General features: G+C 45.6%; 1 protein-coding gene across 7 annotated transcripts in view; it reads left to right on the top strand.

Annotated features, from left to right (window-relative positions):
• Nucleotides 1–22,162: 22,162 nt before the first annotated feature.
• ZNF286A (zinc finger protein 286A) overlaps nt 22,163–26,595 on the top strand; it is a 35,392-nt gene continuing 30,959 nt past the window's right edge. For 3 of the 7 annotated variants that reach the window (XR_014792952.1, XM_084861544.1, XM_084861543.1), the window contains exons 1-3: nt 22,166–22,310; nt 22,573–22,851; nt 23,753–23,841. Coding sequence is in view for 4 of the 7 variants with exons in the window: in XM_084861544.1 (XP_084717670.1) it covers nt 22,812–22,851; nt 23,753–23,841 (129 nt within the window). In the remaining 3 variants the exon portion in view is untranslated. Of the gene's footprint in view, nt 22,311–22,572; nt 22,852–23,752; nt 23,842–23,923; nt 24,065–26,595 lie in introns of those variants that run through there. The other 4 variants (XM_084861539.1, XM_084861542.1, XM_084861540.1 and 1 more) reach the window with 4 other exon arrangements.

Raw genomic sequence — 26,595 nt, 5'->3', positions numbered from 1 at the left:
TGTGTCCGGATTCATAAGACTCTGGCCATCAACCCTGCCAGCCTGCTTCCAAATGATGATGATGGAACCCATTTATGACTGCACAGAGGTAACAAATGACAAGGTACTGTTCACAGATGGAAGCAATTACGTTCAGGATGGGACCTGATATGCAGAGGCAGTGGTAGTCACCTTGAACCACACCATTTGGGCACAGTTCCAAAACTTTTGGCCTTAATCCAGGCCCCTTGATGGAGACACTGTGCCATCCACAGAGGAAAGAGAGTTACCAACTGCAGCCAGAAGGAATTGGCTGAACAGAAGCAAGCCACTGACCAGATGGTTAATGGACCCTCCAGATGACAAGACTGTTGGTCCCAGAGGCTCTAGGTCAGAGTTGCCCGGTGACACCAGGTTAAGTGTCACCAAGACTTCTGAACTTCTGTGAGACAGAGTTGCTAGAAGTACTGTCTGCGCACAGATAAATGCTAAGCAAGGTAAGGGGATCCCCCCTAGGAATTGGGGTCTGAGGGAACCTCCCCAGGAGAGCATTGATAGGTGGATTTCAGAGATTAAACCACCAGCATTAAGGTCTAGTTTTTATAGACACTTCAAATTAGGTTAAGGTATATCCCACTATCAAATAACAGCCCCACCTTGGTAGCTAAGGTATTTCAAAGTATAGCTCTAGCCTTAGGACAGGTAAATGAAACTCTGAAAAAGGGGTTTAACTAAATGTGTCTTAGAATCAGTGAAAATTGGACCAACCCCCTGTCCTTTGCCCTCTTGAGGGCCAGGTGTACCCCTTACTGTGACAAGTTTCCCCTTTTTTGGGAGGGGATCATGTATGGTAACCATTTCCTTGCTCAAGTCCTTACAGGCTCTGCAGTTTGCTTGTTCCAGATGCACTGCCAGTGCCCACCGCAGACCCTGTAGCCCCAGAACTCAATGTGGGTATAGAAATTCGCTGCCCAAGGACTCAAAGGGATGCTGCACTGTTATCCTGAGCACGCCCACTGCTGTTAAAATAGATGGCACCCAAACCTGACTACATGACTCCCAGCTCCTGCATGGCCTGGATTCTGGCAACTACAGGCCAGGAGGAGAACTGATGCCTGCAGAAGGGGAACTAGACTTCAGTGAGGACAATACTGATGGAAACTGTGGTACTAAAGGTCTTGGTAACTGTATTTGTTGTTTATGCTGAAAGGAAGTAGGCTGAGTCAATGATTTGACTCAGGCACATTAGACAAGGGGGGAATGAGAGGGCAGGGTGGGGCGAGGATGAGCTCCCAACTCTGCCCCCCAGGGCTGAGTTATCCCTAGCCCTCACCCAACCAATCAGGGTTAGCCGAGGCAGTGACATCATCACTGACCGGAGTAAAACCCCTGGAATGGGAGAAATTCGCTCTCTTCCGCCACGCTGCCGGCATGAGTGGGGGATCCCATGCTAGCATGGTAAAGGCTCTTTTGTTTATTGCATCGGACTCGGCTCCCTGGTGGTCCTTGAGGATCACGAAGTCTGGGCGTAACACCTTCTGTGTGCCTTCCAAGGAAGGGAACCTCCCATCTCCATCACTGAAGTTCCAGTTCAAGCCCCCAACCCAGGAGTCCTCCACACTGCAGACCATGGGCACTGACCTGAGCAGCTCTGTGTTCCTGACTAACCCCAGCCTCTGGGAGCTCTTCTTTGTGCTCCTGCCTAACCCCAGCCACCCACTCCTCCTCCTCCTCCTCCTTCTCCTCCTCTTTCTCCTCCTTCTCCTTGAGTGTCTGCCTCCATGGGCTTAGGTGCTCCAGCTGTGAATGGAGACATTGAGCCTGGTTTGGCAGGTCTGGGACTGGAAAGGTGGCTCTACGGAGGCCAAAGGCATCATCAGGCTTAGAAATTCTGGAGATCCTGGTCAAGCCAGATGCCCAGGATGTAGGAGATGGGCAGCAGAGTCTGGGGCCTGGCCTTTCCTTCCACACAGCCCTCCCAGAGCAGCACTCATAGAGCCCAAGGTCCTATGCCTGCTGCTCCTGCCCATCCAGAAGCCAGACCTACTCCTTGTCCACCTTCAACCTAGAAGTCCGGGCTGAGACGCGCCTGTGTAGAGGGCCAAATGGGAAGACACCTGGACATTCTATAGATTGTTGTTGACTGGGCTCGGGATATTGGCAGAATCATGTCAGTTGCACTCCCACCCTGGGAGTGCAGAGATGTTCTTAGTTCCTAACTACCATAATGTGTTTGTTTCCCAAGGCATTTAAAGCAGCACTGGAGATTCCTGCCCAAAGGCAAGTAAACACCAGAAAGGAGATAGCAAGTTTACTATGAATGACTGAGAGTTTGTCTCTTGACTCCTCACTCCCCCACAGGAAAATTGTGACCATTTGGAAAATCAAAGGCTGGGCCAGGCCTACTTGCTGGAAATTTAAAAGAATTTGGAAGTTACTAAATCAAATGATAAAAACTTAAATCTAAATTTATTGAATTGTTATAATACTGAAATGTTGATCTAAGTATACTTAGTATGAGTCTAGGGGATAGAAGTATATTAATTAAATATGCCTTATATTTTATTTGAAATGTATCTTTAAAAATGTAAAAGTATTATTGATTTTAGAAATGCTAAGTATTGATTTGCTACCTGAAAATTTTAAAGTTCTGAAAGTTTAAAGTGTCTTTTTTTTTGCCATGATGCTTGAAACAAATCAGTTTCACTAAAAGAGATGTTGACAGGAAGCCAGGAAAGCTGGTCAGCAACCTTAATTCCTCTAACCACTCTCCTAGTAAGTCAGCGAATGTGGTAATTTGCATTGAATGGCTACAAATTTCTTCCAGACTCCTGTGGCAAAAAACTGTTTTTTGGAAGTTGCCTTAATTATATAAATAAAAAGGTAAAGTTTAAAAATTGCCTCATAAAAAAAAATCTAGAAGACAGAATTGAAGCTCTTAATTAATTATGTCTTGTGTTTTCTTAGAAATGTAAAGTGTTATTAATCTAGGACATGCAAAATATATTTGACTTGCCAGCTTTAAAAGTTCAAAGTGCAAATTAAATGGGGAGAAGTTATATAGTTAAAATGTATTTTCTCTTATATAATTAGGAATTCAAAATATGTTACTTGTTTGGTCTGATTTAAAAGAAGGAGGATTATTTCATTGATCCAAATTAAATGTAATTGATATTCTCTAAGATAATTCAGGTATATAATATTTAAATCATATATGTAAATATATTGTATATTATATATTTGATCTTTCCAAGAGTATTTCAAGGTTTTTTAAGAATGACTTTTGGCCGAAACCGGTTTGGCTCAATGGATAGAGCGTCGGCTTGGGGACTGAAGGGTCCCGGGTTCGATTCCGGTCAAGGGCATGTACCTTGGTTGCGGGCACATCCCCGGTAGGGGGTGTGCAAGAGGCAGCTGATCGATGACTCTCTCTCATCGATGTTTCTAACTCTCTATCTCTCTCCCTTCCTCTCTGTACAAAATCAATAAAATATATGTAAAAAAAAAAAAAAAAAAAGAATGACTTTTGCATGTTTCACAGGCCCTGAAATGTTCAAAAGTCTGTTCTCTCTTAAAAGAAATATTTTTTTAATTAAGCAGATTGATACTTGAAATCACATGGAAAGCTTCATCAAATAAAAATTATATACTATATATTAAATGTTATGAAAGTTTTCACCTGTAAGAAAAGCAAAAACAATATATTTCTTAAACATAGCCAAAATTTTCAATAGCAGTAGGATTTCAAAAAAGACAAAAAGGCCTCATGCAGCCTGCATTTTTGAGTTGGCTGTAGGTGGACATTGTTTATGCTTTTGGATCAGACCAATAAAGTATCAAACCTATAAGTTTTACTGAATAAGTTTCTTTGCCTTTATTTTAAAATAAGATACCTACTTAAGTTACCTTATAAATTAGGTTTTACAATATAATCAATGTCATATAAATTAAGTTACATGAGAAGCCAATGTTTTTATAAGTAATTGAATCCTAACTTTATGTAGCCGCCTGCATTTTTAATTAAGCCAGAGGCAGGGAAACATTTGTGGCTTGTGAATTCAGAAGTAAATTTGCTTTATTTTAAAATGAAGATACCTACTTTAATTACTAAATAAATTAGATTATTAAATTATAATCAAGGTTTTCAGCTAAATGAAAAGCCAATAATTTTATAAACAATTCTAATAAAGACCAGAAACAGCTTGTGATTGCTTTATCAAATATATACATATATTTCAAATTTTATGAAGGTTTTGGCCTCTTTATAAGGGCAAAACGAAGTAACTAAATATTTCTTCCAGTTTGAAATTGAATTATCATGGATTAAAGCAAAGAATATCCTTACATGATATTATTCTACAATGTCATTATAATTTTGGTATTTCATAACAGCATATACCAAACACACTTACAAACTAATTTTTTGAATGTTTGGCAGCCATTTAAAAAGCACATGAAAGGATTTAATCCCTTCCACTGTGTGGAAGGCCCCTTGGGAAGGCACTTAAGCATTCTATATTGGCCCTTCTTGCTCTTTTTGCCAAAAGGGACCCTCTTGTCACAATCCAATTGCCCACAGCTGTTGCTTGAATTTTCAGTTCATACGGAGGTTGAAGCCTCGTGGTGGCTGGTACCATGAATCTGTCTCTCACACAATGGGTTCCCCAAGATATCAATGCCAGGGCCCTGCCAGCAGGCGAGGGGATCCCAACGCAGGTACTGGGCATGGAGGCCATAGGGGCATAGGCTACCAAGGAGACAGAACTGAACCTACATCACCCTGCTTGGCCCTGGAGGATGGCTGGTTAGCCAATGACGGGTAAGATTCCTCAGGGAGGGACAACCTAAGACAGACACAGCCGCAGGGGGCCAAAAGGAGAGAACTTAGAGGTCAACAGAGGTGTGGCACCAATCCTCACCCCCCAAAACGTTGCAGGGGCTTAAACATTCGCCAATTCTGAGGAAGGTCTCCTGCCCCATGGCTGCTTCGAGCTTCCCATACCCAGCTCAGATCGGGACCCAGGCAACAGAGAAGTGGCTGATGGCAGCTGCCCTATATCTAAATCTAGCCTAAATCCAGGAATACTTAGAGCTTTCTCAATGATGCATATAATCCTTTTCATTAATATTTTCAGGGTAAACTAAGATTGTTGTTAAAGTATTAAATTTGACAGTAAAATAGTCAAGTTTTCAGACTAATTTAAATTGGCTAATTGAAATAAATATTTAAGAAAATTTCATTGTGCAAAAGTTGTTTCTAAAGTGTTAACTAAAATTTCTATTGGTAGTTCATTTCATGGTAAAATTGCTTAACATGCAATTAAACCTAAAAAGCAGTCATATTTTGTGCAAAATAAAAAGGTAAAATTATCAAAACTGTGTTATAAAAATTTCCCAAAAGCATCCTAATAATTAAATAAATCAAAAAAGGGTAGATAGTGGGAAAATATTATGTAAGGAAACATATTCAGAAAATTTTTTCTTTAAAAAACTAACAGCAGTAAAAAACAACACATGATGTTAGAATAAGGCAAAGGAAAATTGTTTGGGCAAAAAATAAAAAGGATCCCAACTCTAATTTATAGAAAAGTTTTCTTTATTAACCTTTGGTGGAGAATATGTTTATATTTCCAGAAAAAAACTCCAAGACTGTATGGATTCCTGCAACAATGGATTCCAGAGAGGACCTGATAGGGCTGTTCCAGCCATAGAATAAGTAGGAGCTCATAAGAACAGAGGAGAAATAATCCAGAAATAAAGATAGTGAAGATGCCTTGCCATGATAGCAGTCAGCACCTGTGCATTGCTGCAGGTTGCCCAGGATCAAGGGCAGGAAGGCCTGAGATTTGCCCGTTGACAGCAAAGCAGAAGGAGAAGAAAACTGAAAGCTACACAAGGGACTGTGGTGCCAACATAGAATCATTTGAAGAAGTTAAAGACTGAAGTGGAAGCTACTTCTTCAACCATGTACCTGCTCATGCTAGCATGAGTAGCTTCCAGTCTTCTGCAAAGTCTTGCATAGTCAAGTCCAAGGACTCTGAGAAAATATACACCACCAGCAAAAGAGACTTTCTTTCATTTGGTAGCTAAAAATGTTAATATGTCCATAGTTCTGATTTATCATATTGTTGTTTTTGCATTGGCATTATTTTGTTATTATTTAATAGCCAGAGCTTTTGCTCTTGACATTCAAGTTTTGAAAATGACAACATGTATGTAGTTTAGTTTTGCATTAGCATTATTTGCAATTGTTTTAATTTAAAGTTTTATTCTTAATGTTTAAATTTAAAAAAAGAAAGGGTGAGATGTAAAGGGCCAAATGGGAAGACACCTGGGAGTGCGGAGATGTTCTTAGTTCCTAACTAATGTGTTTGTTCAGGAGGAAGGAGTGGGTGGAACCTGGGCTCTCCCAGGCTCCTTGTTTTCCTGTGAAACCCCTTGTTGGGTTGGAGTATAAATAGATGTACTGTGTGGCTCAGGAGAGAGTCAGTCTGTCTCTCCAGCAGAGGAGGTCAGCGACCCTCCCAGCTCCCAGCTTGAAATCTATTTCTATGTCTTCTCTTTTTATTTCTAATATTTCTCAATCCCTGGGCACCTCCACTTAGAACCGGTTCGTTCATCTCTCTTTCCATGCGGGACGTGGAAAAGGGAGATCCCTGCAGCTTCAGGCCCCCGCACGCCTGGTCACCCAGGAGGGGCTAGCATAAAGCCCTCCTACTGACAGCTCTGGATCAATGAGGGAACCAGCTGACCCTTCTTCAGGAGAACCTGACAAGCTCTCTGTGTCCCTGTTCCCTCCTATAACTCCCCCCGCCCCAAATATCAACTCCATGAGGACAGGAAAGACTGGTGTCCACCCTGTGCATGTCACTCATTGGCACACAATAGGTCCTCCAGAAATATCTGACCAATGAGCGAACAAATGAACTCCATCTCCATTGCTGGCTTCCCAGGGCCTTCCTATCACTCAGACTTTGGCTCCTGCACCTACATGCTGCTAATTCACTAGCTGTCCTATGGGGTGCTCAGCCTCCCACTGAAGCTCAGCTCCCACCGGGTGTGGTACACCCGCCAAGCTGCCATTGAGGAGGTTCTATCAGACTAGTGAGCAAGGTCCTAGGATAGGGGTGCAGGCAGGGCTAGGATTAGGAATGGAAGGGTATGAATTTTCTGAGGGTCTGACTCTCTTCACTGACCTCGCCACTTGCCACACTACCCAAATCCACATGCACAGCTCTCTGACTCCCGTCCTTTTTGCTAGGGGAAACCCTCAGACATGTGTCCTCTTGCAGAAACCCATTGTCTGTGGGATCCAGGGGTTTGCCAGCTCCTTGAACTCACAGTCCCCATACTCCGCTCACAGCTCCAATCCAAATCCAACTCACATTTTCTGTTGATCCAGAGGTCCTCCTTCCTCTTCAAAATAAGGGAGGATGCACCATAGGTAGAGACCAGGAAGATGTCACATTGACTGTCCTGTGGACACTATGAGCCTGTGCAGCCTAGTGTGTCTGAATTTCTCTCAACTACAAGGAAGCTCTGCAGTGCAGGCTGGGGGTCTGCTCTGTGCACTGGATTATGGTCAGTGCCTAGAGACGTGTCTGTATCTGGCAGGGCTTCTGATACATTTGCTGAAGGAATGAGTCCAAACCAGCCCTGTCTCAGATACTTGGGTGACCCTGGGACTCCACTGCTCACCGCTAGGCTTTCTGCTCTGGCTTCACCCAGGACAGGGACCCCTAATGGGATCTCTGATCTCATTATGAAATGGAAAGATAGCTTAGCCCAAGGCCCTGAGAAGGATCACAAATTTGGCAGAGGCTTCCTCAAAAGGAAGAGAAAATGACCAATTGGCTCAACCACAGGCACTCTGGCCCACCTCTTTACTGTCCAGGAACCCAGAGAGCACTTTCCCAGGAGGACCCCACTGAGTCTCTATAATAACCCAATTGGGCCTCCATTTCCCCATATTCAGAGGAACAAACACTCAGAGAGATGCAGCGACCTGAAAACTCACAGCCAACAGGTGGCTTGGAGGGCAGAGAGAGGGGCTCACCTGGTAAATAGTTGGTCCCACACTGGTTGGGTGGTGGCAAATGCTCTATTATAACACAGAAAGGTGGGGACGAAAGTGGAGTCCCTGCCCAGGAAGTTGGACACCTGGTATTTGGCCAGTTTGTCCAGTCAATGTGCCTGGCTGGTTGGTACAATACTGGTCTTTTTCTTTTCTGTTTTGCCTTTTGAGGATGGAATTTATTGGACACCATGAAAGGGTGGTGCTGAAACCACGGCTGGTTGGCAGCTGGGACCCAGGGCTGGGCTGACTGGTATCCATGCTCTGTGAGGAAGCCCCCAATGGGAGGCCAGCCCTTGGCCTCTGCCACCCAGCACTGAGTCGGGTACACACTGAAGCTGACTCCCCAGGGAAGCAGAGTCCTGATGGTGAGAACCTTTCTCAGTGGGGGTTGTAGGGGTCCTGAGGCAACACCTTCAATAATGGTGCCTCTCAACACTGTCTGCCTGACCTCCCACTCACCAGAGCATTCTGGGTAATAAGCAGAGCAGTTGGGGGGCTCCCTCTTAGGTACACCACGTTATTTTCCAGGTTGTGAGCACATTCACACTGAAAACTTTATGCTTTGTGTTTCCAGGGTCTGTCTCTTTACTACACTGAAATGTGAGCAGAGAAGCAGCTGATCCTTCTGGGCTTGGCCAGGGCAGGGGGAAGGGCAGGGGAGGTGCAGGAGATGGGCAGGGATGGGCTGGGCTAGAAAGTGGGATTGGAGCATCCAAGATGCAGATGGGGAAGCGCTTGACATGGCAGCTTCATGTTGTTCTACTCCACGCCGTCAACGAGGACCTGCAGTATGTTCTGCAGATTCTTGGCGGCTCTGAAGATTGGGTGGCTGATGCCCTCCAGGCACTGACTTTGGTACTTCATGGGAAAACACATCACCTTGTTGTTCTTCTCCTCGGTGACCACTGTAATGGACACGGTGGGGTGGCTGCAGCCTCACCCCTGCCTGGCAGCCCGCTGACCCAGAGGCTGGAATGTGCACTTGAGGTTGTGACTGGCGGTAGCCTGGTCTTTGTTCTCAGAGTCTCTCTTTCTGTCTGTGGCCTGGGTTGTCCTCCAGGAATCCTCCTACAGCCCCGTGACTCAAGACCAATGCCCTGGCTGGAGGAGGACATGGCTCCACTCACAGACAGGGAGGAGAATAGGGGTGGTGAGGTCTCCTTGTTTGCTGCACACCTGTATGGCTGGGTGGATGACAGCACACTAGAGCCATGGGAGCCACATGATCTGTCTCCTGATGTGACCCAGAATGGTCCCACTATTCCAATTTCTACCAACACCACAAAGGAAATGATGTTCAAGGACTTCTCAATGGGGTTTTTCCATTTGTAGGTGAGTATGGACTCCATGATGGGTAGTTGGTGGACACAATTGGCCCTGGCGATGTACTATGTGATTCTCAAAAGGATATCTAGTGGGTCCTGCACAGTCCTCTGGACCTCCTTGTGGAACAGGCCCTGCCTGGCCAGGTCCTGGAACAAGTTGTTGTAGCGGACTTCCATGGAGCCCAGGTACCTGGCCATGGAATGGGAACCCAGCAGGGTGACCAGGAAGTGCATGTAGCCCAGCCAGGGGGCAGGTTGTAGGACTGCTAGCAGCTCCAGGAAGACCTGTAGCACAACTCTGAAGTAGTGCTGTGCCTCTGCCACCAGGAACTTCACAGGCTTCCGGCCAGATGCTGAGCCTCCATAACACCATCTCTGTATCCTCCAGATGATGGTCCTGAAGGCCACCTGTACCTCAGCTTTGGAGCAGGTGTTGCAGCATGTATTGCTGCAGGACTCAGATGGGAACTGCCCCTGCCGGTCACAGATGTTGAGGAGGAGGATGTTCTCAGCTGGTTGTCAGAGATGAGGATGCAGTTCAGCTGGTTGTACACTGTCATCCTGGGAATCTGCAGCTGGCTCGGCGGGTCTGGACAGTGTTTGTTGTCCAGGCTATTGACCTGCTTGTGTGGCTCTGCCACCTGTAGCGCCTTTAGGGATGTGCTCCAGCCCCAGCAGCTCACCTGCTGCCTATGGGATTGGGGTAGGGGATGAAGAGAGACTCGGTCTTTGTGATGTGCCTGCTGGTTTCTAGCAGCTCATCTCCATCACATGGGTTGGATTTGGAGGCTCCTTCTGGCTCCGGGAACTATGGATGTTCTAGATCTCCCTCTGAGAGCTGGAGTTGGACAGGTATTCCAAGAATGGCCTGAGATGGGGGTTTGGGATACTGAGGAGAACATCATAGACCACCGTCACTGGGGTTCTCCAGTGAGTCATACAGCAGATCCAGGTCCTCCTCCACCTCGGTGTTGTGCTCCAAAGACTCTTGCTCTAGGTTCAGTTCTTTCTCCCACATTTGCATCTTGCGCAGCCATGCTCCAACTTTCTTGATGGCATCTTGTTTCCTGGTCATTAATGGCATTCTTACTTCTCCTTGGAGCTGCTTTTTTGACTCCTCAAAGTAGGAGTCTTCCTCCTCTTCATTCTGCTCATGCCTGGGATCATGGCTGACCTGCTGCTCAGAGTAATGAACTCTGCACTTGGCCTTGGGGCCGACTTGCCACATGCTGTCCTCAGAGTAGATGGGCTGGCTGGACAAGTAGGAGATGCTGATCTCAGCCACGTGGTCAGATGACTCCATGATGGTGCTGTGGAGGCTCAGCATCTGGCCTCCCTGGAGGGGTTGCAGCATCAACTCAGCCATGTCGATCGTACCCATGGCAAGAGTCTTATATCTCAGAGTGGTCTGATTTTTAAGGCGCTTCTTCTGCTGAAGCATAATCTGTAACTTGTTGCCTTCTCTCTTTAAAAAGTGGGGATACTGCAGGGAGAAGGTCAGCGCCAGGTCGATCTTCAGTTGACCACTGGGGGGCAGCACAATTTCGTCAGACCTCAAGACGTTCTTGGAGCCCTGCATCTTCACACTTATCACCACAGTACTGAGCTCCTTCTCCAGCTCCTGGTGGATCAGCAGCTTGGTTAAGGTGAGGCTGCACTGCCTGGGCACGCAGGTGGGGCTGGAGCAGTCCACCTCCCAGGTAGCAAAGATGTTCATCGGCACCTGTGTGTTGAGTGCAGCAGGCATGCTGTCCAGGTCTGTAGCTGCAGGCCCCGTAGAGGTCTTATTTCCACCCTGTGTTGGGACAGAGGGACACTTGCCATCAGAGGCAGCTCATAAACTGCCAGGAGGGTTGGGGCTTCAGCTCAGACAAAACCCCAAGCACTCAGTGATTGGTAGCAAGAGATGGGGCAGAAGTGATCGTGGAAACCACATGATAACCTGGCAGACTTGCAAACTCAGAGACCTAAAGTGACCACAAAGGATGGTCTGAAATTAAAGTTTTTTAAAACTAAAAGCAGCGTATGGTGGGTATCATATCCTAGGCTGTCATCTTCCCTGACAAAGGTCAATCTTTACCTTAACTGAGCCTCTCTATTCTCTTTTTTAATCTACAGCAACATACACTGAGTGGCCAGATTATTATGATCTATGAACACATAATAATCTGGCCACTCAGTGTATATCCTATATAATAAAAGGCTAATATGAAAATTGTCTCCTCGACCAGGAGTTTCACCAGGAGGCAGGCCAGCCAATCGCCCTTGTCCCCTCCTTCTGGGCAGGCTGGCCGGACCCTCCCATTCATGAATTCATGTACCGGGCCGCATATATATATATATATATATATATATATATATATATATATATACTGATTGGCTAGATTATGTGTTCAGAGATCATAATAATCTGGCCACTCAGTGTATTTTTGTAAGGTCAAAGTAATTTTCCTTCTTTCAGAACCCTCAAAGCACAGGCATCACTCTGCAAAGATCACAAATCCGCTCATTACTATTGAGTTCATCGTGGACTGTTAACTATCCTGTACACACTTATGTAAAAGAAGTATGTGTCTCATTTTACCTTTTCTTCAATCCCAGAGATTCCCTGCTTTGATTTCTCCTGCCTCCCTAATCTATCACAAATGGATTTCATGGAACCCACAGAAGTCTCCTCTTTTGATTGTAATGTATAAAATAAGGTGCAAAGCTGCCATTTTCTGAAGCATTATTATCTCATTCAGTTGAGATTTTGCTTCACTGCAATTGTCTAGATTTTGACTCTAAGAAACTCAGAGAAATTCTTCACAGGTTTTCATGTTTTCTACATTGACAAGAGAAAAGGTTCTCAGCGGGCAAGGTAGACTTGGAGGTGAGTTATGATAAGACACATTAGTATCTTAATCATTTTCTTAGCAGAGGATGGACGACAGCACATCCTTGTGTTAACCCTGGGATTTCTTACAGAACACCTCATTCCAAGATGAGCATACAGAGGCTTTTCCTGGAGAGGGAGGGTCTGCATATTAGGACAAATGGGATGTTTAGGACAGCACCACTGACATAGCAGAAAGGGATCACTTCAAGTCCCACCGCAGTGAAGAGATGGACTGCCAGCTCTGATAACAGGTACCCCTTGTTGTGTAGCCCAGGGAGGCCCCAGCTCCTGACCTGGAGGGGCCACAGAGATGTGTTCCTCTGGGCAGCAAATGGCAAAGCAACAGACTTGGTATCTTGAGCCCCGTGTCCTTTTGGGAAAAGCATCTCTACTAATCACAACGATATATAAGGATGGGAGAAGGTGTGCAAGGATTGTCAGGCCAACATGGGCACTTGGACACAGATATTAAAAGGGAAAGTCTGTACAGAAATGCAAAAATACTCTTGACTGAGCAAGAAGAGAAATGGTACAAAGTCTCTCCTCTGATGTTCCTAAAACTTTGTGGGCAGTGACTTTGCATCCGACCTGAAAGGGGCTGGACTCTGAGAGTGATTTGCGGGGAGAATATGGGCCCCAGATTCCTTTGGTAATTGGATGCTAGGAGGGATCTCTGGGGAGTAGCTATGCAGCCTCAAGAACCAGGGGCGTCCCCTTTGACTGCATGGGGTTCTGGAGTCTGGGTCAACTCAGCACCTACACTCACTCTGAAGCCATGCTGCATACTTGTGGATGGATGAGATACCTGTGCCTCCTGCAGGGGCGTGGAGGTGAGGACCCCATCTGTCAGCTCCGGTCTGTTCTCCTGTGCGGAGCTCTGTAAAGACAGTTCCCAGTCACCAGGGGGAAGCCTCAGAGCCCTGTCTTGCTGGTTCTGCTCTAATCTCCACTGGGGAGAAAAAGTCATGACAGCCTGAGGGCCTAAGATTCCTGTTGGCATAGATAAGGGACTCCTAGGGTGCACATCTCCAACTGCCTGCCCTGTCCTGGGGTGTGATCATAACAAGACCTCTGAGTTATCCACTGCCTCGAAAGCAGTTTCTGCCCCAGGGTTCTCCTCTTCCCACACATGAAGGGGCGGGGATGTAGGCTGCACAGGGATGACCCACAGAGGTGGCTGGACAGACCTCCATGGGTCTATCCCAGGCTGCCTTGTGTTACCTTAGGCCATATTTTTTTAAATGGCCAGATACGTGGGGCACGAGAATTGAACCAACGTCTGCGCCATCTGGAAAAGCCCTCACTGTGGTGTCTCCGGAAGCAAGAGCACCAATCACTGGGAAGACAGCAAGAGAACGTCTTGCACTGGCAAATGCCTCCTGGCAAGTGAGCTGGCAGTTGGGCTGTTGCCAGATGTGGGTGCCTGGTTACAGGGGTTCCAAATTCTATTGGTAAGTGACCTCAGTTCCTGGGATTGTCTTCTCTGAGTCCTCTCATCTAATGACAACCATGCAAAAAGTCCTGTGGGCTTCTGACTGAGGACCCCTCTTCTCCATGAAACACCATATCTGTACCAGTGACACCAACACTCCTCTCTCTCAGCACCCTAGAAGTTCTGGGTGCAGCCAGGGCCCCAGAGTTGAGGAAACAAACCTAGGTTCACACTCATCCTCTCATTCTTACCTCTTTTTGAACCTAGATATGTCATTATGCATGTCTCTCCTGCCTGCACAATGGGTTATGCAGCAGGTGCTTCTTAGGGATGTCCAGGCTCATAGGGAGTAGTAGCTGTAAAGTAGGAGGAGGACTGTCACAAGACAATAATTTCTCCAATCTCTTTTTCCTTCATGTTGTCACCTCCTCTGTGTCTGCTTTTCTTCTAATACCACCCAAGGTCACTATATCGTGTGTGTGTGTGTGTGTGTGTGTGTGTGTGTGTGTGTGTGTACATATGCCTTCCAGGGGTCTTATCCAGCATCTAGAAGGGTTATAAGAGTTCAGGAATCTGGAAAAGATTCACATGTAAATTATTAAAGAGTTCAGAGATGAAACATAAATTTTGGAAGGCATTTTGAGGAGCCAGAGGAGACTTAGCTAAAGAAACCAAGGCCTCCTGTCTCTCTGGACCCTTTGCTTTTTATTAATACAAATTATCCTAAAACAAGGTAGATATACATATCAAAGGCAAGGTTTACTATACAGAATCCATTGTCAGATTGGAGCAACTGCCTAAGGCTGTTCAGGTGTTTGGCCAGCAGGAGGCAATAACATGTAGATTGAAATGCTCTCAGCTCTCTAGCAGCAAGCAAACATTTATGCATCCTTTTCAGATTTGGGGAAATGTCCTTAGCCATTTTCAATACACAATAGTATGTATTTTCCAGCCCTTGCTAAAGGCTCAAGGTCCACCAATCTTTTGATGAACTTCTTGCATTTATGACCTGCTGGCATTAGCTTCTGGCACATACCAGTGCTCCCTTTCTGGATCCCATAAGAAAAAGGCCACAAAATAGGGAGGAACAGAGAGCAGCTTCCTAATATGTCAGGATTTCTAATTTCCAGACCAACTCTGTGGGAGAGGTGGGAGCCTTGGCCTGGAAGGCTGGATGTTTCTGAAATCTGAACTCTGTATGTCATGTACATTGGGCAGTATCTGCCTCTCTGTGGGCCTAGTTACCCAAATATCCAATGAGGGTGTGATTCAGAACTGCGTAAGGTCAGCATAAAGAGGGCCTGACTCCTTCCACCCTGGTTGGGTTGTGGACAGAAATACACCTGCATGGTTCTAGATCTGAGTTCCTTTTCAGACAAATACTGACCTAATGCCTATCTAAGTTGCCAAACACTCACCATTTCCCATATACCATCTGCATGTCTGTACAGGATTCCACCAGCACAGCCTTTTCCAGAGTCCCTGAGAAAACCTGGATACCCCTAAGACTTTGGGAACAAACAGCTGGGTTTATCTCAGGCTCTGCATTCTGACTGTCTGTGATTCTGGGCAAGGCATGTACCTCTAAGGTCACCAGTTCTCTCCTCAGTGACTCCCATAGTCTTCACCTTTCTTGTGTGAAGAGGCAAGGGGATCCAAGATGACTTTCATATCTATACTAATAAAAAGGGTAATATGCTAATTAGACTGGATGGACCAGACATCCTTCCAGACAAAGCCACAGTGGTGGGGGCTGAGACAGAGGCAGTTAGGGGCAATCAGGCCAGCAGGGGAGAGCAGTTAGGGGCAATCAGACAGGCAAGCAGAGGTAATTAGGGGCAATCAGGCAGACAGGCAGAGGCAGTTAGGGGTGATCAGGCAGGCAGGGGAGCATTAGAAGCATCAGGCAGGCAGAGTGGTTAGGGGAGATCAGGCAGGCAGGCAGAAGAGTTAGGGGTGATCAGGCAGCAGGAAGAGTGGTTAGGGGAGATTAGGTAAGTAGGCAAGTAAGCAGTTAGGATCCAGCAGTTCCAGATTGTGAGAGGGATGTCCAGCATTGGAAAGGGTGCAGGCCGGGCTGAGGAACACCCTCCAACCCAGTGCACTAATTTTGTGCACCGGGCCTCTAGTTTGGTTATAAAAGTCAGTGCCTGGCCCAGCCAGAGTGGCTCAGTTGGTTGAGTGTCATCCTGGGCACCAAAAGGTTGCTGGTTTGATTCCATCGCAGGGCACATACCTGGGCTATGGGTTTGATCCCTGGTTTGGATGGGTACAAGAGGGAACTAATCAATGCTGCTCTCTTGCATTGATGTTTCTCTCTCTGTCTCTTTTCCTTCCTCTCTCTATAAAATAAATTTTTTTAAAAAATTTTAAATGTCAGTGTCTATGCATTTGTTCAAGCCTCTATGCTATGAATTGCTATCTGGAGAGACCCACGTGGCCTAGAAATGAAAGAAACCAACAGCTAGAGAGGAAGTCAGGTCTTCCATACAAACTGAATCCCAAAAACCCTCAGAGGGAGCTCAGACCCTCATTGACACAGATCCTGCTTGACTTGAGACCACAATAATCCCAGTTGAGCCAACCAGGATTCCTCATCACAGACATATGAGCTAATAAGTGTGTGTTGGTTAAGTCTCCAGTGAAGGGTAACACTGACACACAGCAGATCACTAGTATAGTCATCCCACAACAGGCCCTAGCCCGGCCCTCCATTCCTCCCTTATCTCCTCCCAGTTCCTCCAGTCAATACATCGATCTTTCTAACCTCCTCTCTATCCAGACACATTCTGCCTCCAAGTGCCTGCACAGTTGTGCCTTATGCCAGGCTAAATACAGCTGAGTTTGTGCAGGGCTGACTCCTTCTGGTCCTGCTGCTGTGAAGACAAATGCCACCTCAGTGCAGCCTTTCAGCCCCTCTCCCAGGAGCCTCCAGCCCTCCTCGAAGCACCTGCTCCCTTTGCACACAGCCCCTGCTCTATCCTTTCACATGTTTTTGTTTCCGTGGTTGTGTCCACCTTCCCTGCAGCCTGTGAGCTCCTAGAGGCAGGGCCCCAATGGATTTTCCACATGGACCCAGTTTGAGTGCTCAGTGCACAGGTGCTGAGTGAACAGATACACAGATCCATCCACCACAGATCATCTCAGTTCTTAAAGCCAAATTGACTTTGTCATTTTAAATGGACTAGATGGGAAACCATATAAGTTCATCCTATAGTTTAACCCTCGCATGGATGGATTAACTTATGCTGAATTATGGAAAAATCTCCCAAAATTCCCATTGCATACAACTGCAGGCAGGTGTTCAGATTGAAGAGACGAATCCTTCCGTGGTCACTCAAGAACCCAGAGTTCTTCCCTCAAGGGCCTTCTTCATTTGTAGGGCGTCACCCCCATGTGCTTCCATCACCTCAGGGGACAGGTCACAGAGAAATGCATGCTCGGAGACTGTATCCTCCAGGTTTGCCATAGCGCACCTCAGTGCCTGTCCTCTTCCGCTGGCAACAGCAGCTCATAAAGCAGCAAAGGGGTCTGGGAAGTGCCATCCTGCTGTGCACCCCAAGTCAGGTGAGTGGATTTTGATGGACAATTGAAGTTCTCTGATACCATGAGGAACTCATTTAGAATTGTGGTGCAGTTCACGTCTTTACTGAGTGTACGCCAAGCGCTGTGGTTAGAGCTGGACAGAGATATGATTGAGCAGCATCTTGGACAGGAACCAGCTTGAGATCTAAAGGAGATAGGACATGACATGAGGTGCCAGAATTTTAAGGGAAAAGAATGCAGTGAGCATGCTCTGGAGGGATAGTGAATGATTGTACATTTGGAGCTACCTGGAGCTCATAGCAGTCGAACTGGACTTCAGAAGGAGACAGATGTGGTTGGCCAAGAGGTGGGCAGCACAATGTATATTAAGAAGTACTATGCAGCTGTGCAATTATATGTTCAAAATTATTAAAGAGCGGGGATAATATTCATGTTAAATGAACTGTGAGTGGGAATATAGGGTGGCCCCATGTTAGGAATAACTGTGTTAACATGTAGATGAAAGATACAAATAGCTTGTGGGTAGTGTTTCAATCATCTAAACTGTTTATTGTTTAATCAGAAAGATTCTATCAACATGCCTTAGTTTTATGTACTATTTTTTCAACTGGACATATGGGAGGGTGATGTAGACCCATTATCCTCACACTTCCCTGCCACTCCTCTCAAGTTCAGGGGCTTTTCTGGCCTGGAACCCAGGGCCTGACTCAGGAGCTCAATACAGGTTCCCTGAAATACCAGACTTGGGAAAAAGCCTGTGTCTTCCTAGTGTGAAATGACAGGACAATGATTCTACTAGAAGGCACTCCAAAATATTGACTCTTACGGACTTTATTGTGGTCTAGAGGCAAGCCCAGGCAAAGGTTTAGTTTGGTGTTAACTTCCAATGCTGGGAGAATCAAGAGTCCAACAACATGTGTGCCATGTATCACTCGTCCACTGGAAGGAAGTCATTGCAGCTCATGACAATGACCTTGACCCACTTTCAAATTTGACAAGTTCATCTTCTCCAGAAGGTGCTTCATGAACTTGGAGGGTTTCTTTAAGAAATATTCATTTGATTTCTTCTTCAATTTAATTTGGAAGCTAATATAAATCCCCTCCAAGGCTTCCGTGTCCAGCACAGAGAGATGAAACTGGTTCTGAGTAGAGGTAACCGGGATTGAGAAATAAAAGAAAGAAAGAGAGAAGACACAGAGATAGATTTAAAGCTGGGTCCTGGGTGGGCCGCTGCCCTCTTCTGCTGAAGAGACAGTCGACCCAGAACCGAGGCAGCACATTTATTTATATTACAAAATACAAGGGGTTTTCACCGAAAAACTTAGCATCAAAGGAGCTTGGGTGGGCCCAGGTCCTATTTATTCCCTCATTCCCGGCACCTGGACAAAGGTAAGAAGTCAGTACTGATAACACTCTCTGCCTTTTTGGGGAGGGTGTTATCAGTACAGAAGTGGCTCTGCCAGTCACCTCAGACTCAGCTGCCAATAATTTAAAGAATGCCCATGTGCCTTCCCAGGGGCCCTGTACAGTCCACTACTTCTGCTTTATCTGTTATAGATGGTTCAGTTCATTGTTTTCATCTTAGATCAATAGAATTCTTCATATATATTCTTTTTTCCTTGTGAGCCCATATTTCCCAGGCCCAGGTTATAATCTGGTAATGTAGGGAGGGAGAAGCAAAAAATTGGATGTGTTTCCTATCCCTTTTTCAACTCACCAGGAAGGGCATAAGCTGTAGATGAATCTTGAATATTTGGGAGAGGAGGAGAGACTGAGAAGGATTTTAGTTGTTCTCAAAGAAGAGAATCTATAATGTTAAAATTTGGCATGACCACTCCTCACCCTCTTTCTACCAGGTGATTTTATCCCTCAGGGAACATTTCTTTTTTTGCAGTGATCATCAGACTCACTGTGTGTGCATATGTGTGTGAATGAGAGTGCGAGAAAGGAGAATGGAACCCGTTGAAATGGATCTACTTTTATTTATTAGTATCACCTTCTATCCCAGCCCAGCCCTAGGTAAGGTGACCAAATTTTAACATTGGTAAAGCAGGACACCATTGACGCGAGGGGGAGAGGGGAGGGTATTGATTAAAAATTTGGTCTATATGGAGCAACAAAAATTTTCATAGAACGCAAAAATAGTATTGTAATATATTTTTTTTAATTTCAACATAAGTACAATTTACAATTTACAAATATAATAAATAAATATTATGTATAGTATTATTTTATTCTTTGGCATATTTCTCATTCGAGTGAATTCTAAAAACTGATCAACAATGCAAACTTTGATAAGCAGTTCTTGATAATCAGTTCTCAACAATTATTTATTATTATTAAAGTTTAACATTATAAAATTAACAAAAATAATATAAAACTCCTATCCTGGCTAAATACGCCAAAAACTGTATATTCTCTTCCTGTTCTCCCACCATTCCCTAGCTTGTCATGCATTCTTTCCAAAAATCGGGACTTTTTTAAAACACCGTGGGATGGGACACAGGACAAATTGTTAAAAATCAGGACTGTCCCACCAAAAGCAGGACGTCTGGTCACCTTACCCTAAGGCTACACTGCAATGATGCAAGCAAGAATGGGAACATTTACCCAGAGCAATGTGGGGGTGAACAAAAAGGAGCACAACAAACTCTAAAAATCACTCCCACACCTTACAGAACCTTCCATAGTCTCTTTGTGACATCTAAGGGTCTTCCATTGTTGCTGTCATTTTCTTATAATCTACACACACACACACACACACACACACACACACATCCTAGGACCAACTGTAGCCATTGTCTTTCAGAGTTTCCAATTAATTTCCAATAGTTTCTCATCCAACAACCTCCCCCTTCCAGAGTATTCCTAGGGGAAAGGAGTTTTCCATCTAAGTTAGGATACTGTATTAATTATATTTTCCTACATAACAATATTACTATATACTTAGTAGGAAAAAAAAAAGCACACATTTATTATCTCACTACCTGTGGGTGAAAATCTGCGCACTACTTAACTAGATCCTCCGCAGCTGCCTATCAAGGTGTCAACCAGGAGTGAGTTTTCATGTGAAAACTCTACTAGGAGTGATCCACTTCCAAGCCCTTGTGGGTTGCTGACAGGGTTCCAGGGGTCTTCAAACTACGGCCCGCGGGCCACATGCAGCCCCCAGGGGAGTCTGATCCTGCCCGCCAGGTTTTTTGGGCAGTGAGCGCAGCCAAGGTGTTACAGTAGGGATTAGTAGTTCATATAGTCCGGCCCTCCAGCTCTCTGAGGGACCGTGATCTGGCCCCCACTTTAAAAAGTTTGAGGACCCCTGGTTTAGACTCTTGCTGGTTGTTGGCTGAAGGCCACCTGCAGTTCCTTGTCATGTGTGCCCCAACATCATCACCTCCTTCGTCAAAACCAGTAAGAAGTCTCCTAGCAAGAGAAGTATTAGAATATGTCACCTTTGCCCTAGCATCCTGTGGACTGAAGTGTCCCGGGTTGGATTCCAGTCAAGGGCTCCAACCCCACTAGGGAGCGTGAAGGAGGCTATGACCCTCTCTCATTATTGATGTTTCTATCCTCTATCCCTCTCCCTTTCCTTTCTGAAGTCAATATGTGTGTGTGTGTGTGTGTGTGTGTGTGTGTGTGTGTGTGTGTGTTTTATTTTGTTTTAAGAAAAGAATATGTCACCTTTGCTGTGCTCTACTGTTAAAAGTGAGTCACAGATCCTATCCACACTGCGGGGGTTAGAGGGGTGGGTTAAAGGGTGTGAATAGCAGGAGGCACAATGGAAGCTGAACAATGGTGCCATCCAGTGGAAACTAAAAATCATTGTTCCCCAAAGTTCGTGAAAGCCACGGATGTTTTAAGCAGTAAAGTGACGTTATATTCTTGCTTTTGAATGCTCAATCACTGGCCAGGAAGTGTGGAGAACAGACTGGTGGAAAAGAAAAGCTGAGTTAGAGAAATCAGTTAGGAGGCTGGCCATAAATAACCCTAGTGAAATGGTGGTGGCCAAAACGAAGGTAATGCCAGTGGGAACAGAGAAAGATGGTCACAAATCGGAGCATTATTTAAGATATAAGAAAGAGGACTTGGTGGTAACTGTAGTGGGAGAAGAGTTAAGGATATTCTCATTCTTGCTTTTGTGAATGGGTTTGTGAAGAGGAGGGCGACTTAAACATTTTGAGTTTGAGATGGGTAGGTTAGGATGAGACTAACCATGCTTGAGAGAACCATCTATTTTGATACATTTAATGTCACGCTTGCTTAAATAAGATGTCGCTCAGATTGGTTGACACTGTTTGAATATTTTCAACTTCCCTCTCACACATGTGAATTTTCAGTATTTTGTCCATGGATGCAGGAACAAACATGGATGTGCCTATACACCCCACTGTTCCTACAAATACACTTTCCATGCTATTTGAAGGAAAAGGAGTTTGCTGAGGTAAAATATATGGAAAAGGCATAGACTGCTCGCATATATCTTACGTTAGACCAGGGGTCCTCAAACTTTTTAAAGTGGGGGCCAGATCACGGTCCCTCAGAGAGCTGGAGGGCCGGACTATATGAACTACTAATTCCTACTGTAACACCTTGGCTGCTCTCACTGCCCAAAAAACCTGGCGGGCAGGATCAGACTCCCCTGGGGGCTGCATGTGGCCCACGGGCCGTACTTTGAAGACCCCTGCGTTAGACTAACGAAGGTTGAACTCCTCGGCAGCCCTAAGCACTGGACTGTGGTCCCTTCAGCGCCGCCCGCCGCACACCCGTCCCTGACATCAGCGCTCTCCGGTGCGATGGACCTTACGTTGGAGTTGCAGCCCTTACTCTCGCGAGAAGGAAAAATCTGGCTTCTTCGCAATTCCCCTTCCTCTCTCCTGTTCGCGCCCCTCCCACCCCCACAGCGCCACTTGGACTCCCACCTGCGGAGAACGGAGTCTGGCCGTGCCCCGGGGGCTTCTGGGAATCGTAGTTCTTGGCTGGAGAGGCTCGCCAGCCTCGCCCCCATTGCCTCCTCACGCATGCGCGACTGCGAGGGGGCCCCAGAAGTTGGAAGCCTTTGTCCAGCCCGGATGGGAGGTGAGTTGGGTTATGAGGCCGCTTTTCCGCGCTCGGCTTCGGTGGCGGCCCCCTGGGCCTCAGTCTGTGCCGAGCCGGGGCTGGAGCGCGCATTTGTGAAAATGCCTCGAGGGCGAACCATGAGCCCATCCCCTCCCGCGGCTGCCGCCTCCCGGGGAGCCGGGTGCGAGCGGGCGCGACGGGCGGGGCGCCGCGGGCCGGCGCGGGCTTCAGGGGAGCCCGAACCTGGCGCCATCTCCTCCAAGCTGCTCGGTCCCCGCAGGTACCGTGCCAGGCGGCAGGAACCGGCATCTGAGGGTCGGCCTCAGGGACCTGGCCCCGGGATCCGGGTGCCAGCATCCCGGGACCGAGGAAGAAGCGGGACTGGACCGGGTCGCAGCCTGTCAGCAGCGCCCCGCCGGCCGGCCGGGAGAGGACGGCTTCTCGCTGTGACGTGCCGAGGGGTCTAAATTGAGGAGCCGGGAGACCGGGATCAGGATCTTCAGAACCAGAGGATCGGTGATGATGGAGAAAGATTTGGCCGAAATGCCCGAGAAAAGAGGTGAGAGTTGCTGGGCTGCTGTTCTGCGTTGTGGAAGGTGCAGGTCCTCCTGAAAAGAAGCCCGCTGCCCGGGGAGGTGGCCCGGCAGGCAGCTCTGCCAGGCGTCTCCTTTGTCTCCTGGAGGGAGAATGGAGGGCTTGGTGTGGGAGCACCCCCTCTCCGCCTCAGCTGGTGCACAGTGGCTCCTTGAAAGCCACCTCAAAATGTTAGCTGAGGCAAGAGCAAAGCCTCAGTTACTTTTTCTCACCCGTTCTTTTTACCAGATTGTCGGTGAGTCAGGATTTAGCTTTTTTGGCAGGCAAAAAAAAAAAACCTTCCCGCATCTGTCATTTCACGTTGCACAATAATCTTATTTCAGTCGCACAAATATTGTAGTTTTGCTTAGTAGAAAACAGGCACAGAAGTCAGTAGTTGACTAGCCCAGCCTTTCTTGAAGTTTGTCCGTGACCTCATGTCAGAATTTTGGAAATGTTTTCTGCTAACCCATGGCCTGCTTATTAGGTTTCTAGAGTGCACCTCAGACTCAACTAGTAGCAATTATTAGGACGTGGAATCCAGTGATCTACATTTCAGCAAGCTTGCATTGTAAGCTACATTTCAGTAAGGGTGATTTTTGAGAACTGAGCCTACTTTTCTTACATTAAATTAACGTACATTAAGCTTGGAAATACTGACTTACTCCGATTTCTAGGTTAGAGAATGCCACCTACCAGAAGGTGTTAGGTCCAGGTAGCAACATCCCTGGACTTCTCCAATGACCCTGTGATCAGGAGTTGACTGGGCTGCCTTCAGGTGCAGTACTTTCCAGAGCATCATTCGCAGGGGGAGGGATTTTTTTGTCTTGTAAATCTGAATCACAATATAGAGTTAGATCCCACAATTACTGCTTTTTTGCCCTTAGCTGCATCTTCCCAGGATTCTTTCTTTCCCCAAGAGAAGAGCACAGAAAAGGGAGAAGTGACAGCTCTCCGCCTCACAGCCAGATCCCAGGTGAGTGTGCGTCTTTACTGATTGTTGAAATTCCACCTTATTCCTCAGAGCACAGGCACACACCCTTCTTTTTGATGTCAAGTTTCTTTGTCCACTAGAGCCCATCTGGAGAGCTGAGTTCTATTCTAAGACTACTCTGGTGGCTAATGGACTCAGTAGAAAGTGTTTTCTACTAACCCATGGCATCTTCTCCACCTAGTACTTACTGTCAGTCCAGAGGCAGGTAAGGAGTGTAATTACCCTTCTTTGCCTATTATGCTAATTGCTGAGCTTGGTTACTTAGGAAACTGTTTTAATAGAAAATATGGGGTATATCTTAATCTTCAGTTGATTATTCAAGATTCTTTTGTATTTTAGTTGTAATTCCAGTTTGGGCCTAGGAGCATGTCTGTGTAGCATCCACTTACTCTGCCACTATTTTTAATCTTTGGGGCATATCTTAAATTTATGTTTCTGCAGGGAATCAACGTACACATGACTGTTACGTAAGATATTAAGAAAGCACCTTTCTTTAGTGCTGAAGTGAGTTATGACAATAGTAAGTGCTCAGAAGTTCAGAAGAGCCCTGGAAAAGTGCTAATATCCAGCCCTCCAAGATGATGAATGCACAAGTTTAGAAGTGAAACAATTTTCCAATCTGTCTTAACAAGGGCAAATATTAAGAATTTTTTAATTTAAGTAGTGATTGGCCTAGCTCAGTGGTCTGCAAATTGTGGCTCACGAGCCACATGCGGCTCTTTGGCCCCTTGAGTTTTTATTTTTCAGCAAAGGCCCCCCCTTAGGAATAACCTAATTAAGTTAATAACAATGTACCTGCCTATATAGTTTGTTTAAAAAATTTGGCTCTCAAAAGAAATTTCAATTATACTGTAGATATTTGGCTCTGTTGACTAATGAGTTTGCCGACCATTGGCCTAGCTTGTTTGGCTCAATGGATAGTGTTGACCTATAGACTGAAAGCTCCCGGGTTCAATTTTGGTCAAGGTTGTGGGCTCAATCCCAGTAGAGGGTACAAGAGGCAGCCGATTAGTGATTCTCTCTCATCACTGATGTTTCTTCTCTGTCTATCCCTCTCCCTTCCTCTCTGAAATAAAGAAAAAAAGAAATAGAATTTAAGTGGTGGTTGTACTATATGGGTGATTCGTGTATGGGTCTTTCAACTTTTTGTGTGCTTAAAATTTCATTAAAAGAAGTTGGGTAAGAGAAAAGAGCTCTCCATGATATGTGTGGCATGCCACAACCCAAGATTTCTGAAGTCGCCTTTTTCTTTGCTACTGTGATCCCAAGTATAAAAAGTCCATTTTGCACATTAGTACTGTTTGTAAAAATGACTTCTTGGGGTCCTTATATACAGTACTTGCCTGTCTTAATTGGTTTCTCAACTGCCTTACAATTAGTATTGAAGACTATTAGACAAGAAGCTTTAAGTTGCAGCTGATAAAAGCTCAACTCAACTGGTGTAAGGGAAAGGTATTTATTGGCTATCATAACTGAAAATCCAGGTCTAATTAGAAATAGAGCTCAAGTAATAACATTAGAACCTATTTCCTCCATTTCACTGACTTCTTTTCTCTCTATGGGTTTTCCTCTCAAGCAAGTTTTCTTCCTAGCACTAGCCCCTATCAAATCTATGCTCATATCTCTTATCTTCCCACGCTGAAGACCCAAGACAAAAGGGCAGCTTGCCTCCTGGTCATTCCAGCAGAAGTCCAGGGTTAACTCTTCAAGGGGTATTAGGCCCGTTCTTGGACCAATTTGGGCAGATCTATGGAATATACCTGCACACACAGAAACACACATACCACCCAGGAGTCAGAGATGCAATTAATGCTACCTGAACTTCAAAGGCCAGCATAGTGGCCAAGGAAAATAAGTACCAGTGACAGAGGAACACATTGATGTTAGATTCAAGACTGTTAGAGTTTCGGATAGATTAAACCTTTTATGGAAAATTTTTAAAACTTGTCCTTTTTGCATTGTATTAGATGTGGTGTGATGCTAATATTATAACTATCTTAGAATTTGCCTGGACTGTGTTTTGTATTTGTGTATTCAAATTTTTTTTAAAGTATTAATTCTTGGATGGTTGTAACCAGGTAGACAGCACAGACATATATAAATGTAAAAGTGATATTACTTCCTCCTCAAATTCAGTCCCCTTTTTCTCCCTACTAAGGGTAACAATTTGATTTATATCTCTCCATATGATTTTGTTGAACTTGCACTACTAAATTCAGACACGTAATATTTCCTTTGGTTTCTCCCACTGCCAGTCCCCAACTTTGGGGTGTTTTTATGAGTGTTATTGTATAAACAAGATTTGGCTTTTTTTTTTTTAAGGGAAATTAATTCACCCGGCCAGTGTGGCTCAGTTGAGTGTTATCTCATGCACCAGGAGGTCACTGGTCACGACACATGCCTGAGTTGGGGGCTTGATCCCCGGTAGAAAATGAACAGGAGGCAGCAATCCATGTATCCATCTGTCTCTCCCTCTCCCTTCCCTCTGAAATCAATAGAAAAAACATTTACTTTTTTTAAAGAGGAATTAACTCATTCGCATTAATATGATTGTATATGTTTCAATTTTTTCTAGCCATGTGGTTTTTATAGTTCTATTTACTATGCTTTCCTTGTTTCTTTCATGTGTTTTTCTGCCTTTTGTGCATTGGTTTGCACTTGTGTCCTGATTTTTTTCTTCTAATTGTCTGGAAGTAATTCTCATTGAGTGTCAGTTTAGCTATGGATATGCAGGCT

The sequence above is a fragment of the Pipistrellus hanaki genome, assembly GCF_964339955.1.
Source record: "Pipistrellus hanaki genome assembly, chromosome: 16".
Classification (NCBI taxonomy): domain Eukaryota; kingdom Metazoa; phylum Chordata; class Mammalia; order Chiroptera; family Vespertilionidae; genus Pipistrellus; species Pipistrellus hanaki.
Note: the sequence above shows the minus strand (reverse complement) of the source record. Positions and strands in the feature narration are given on the sequence as shown.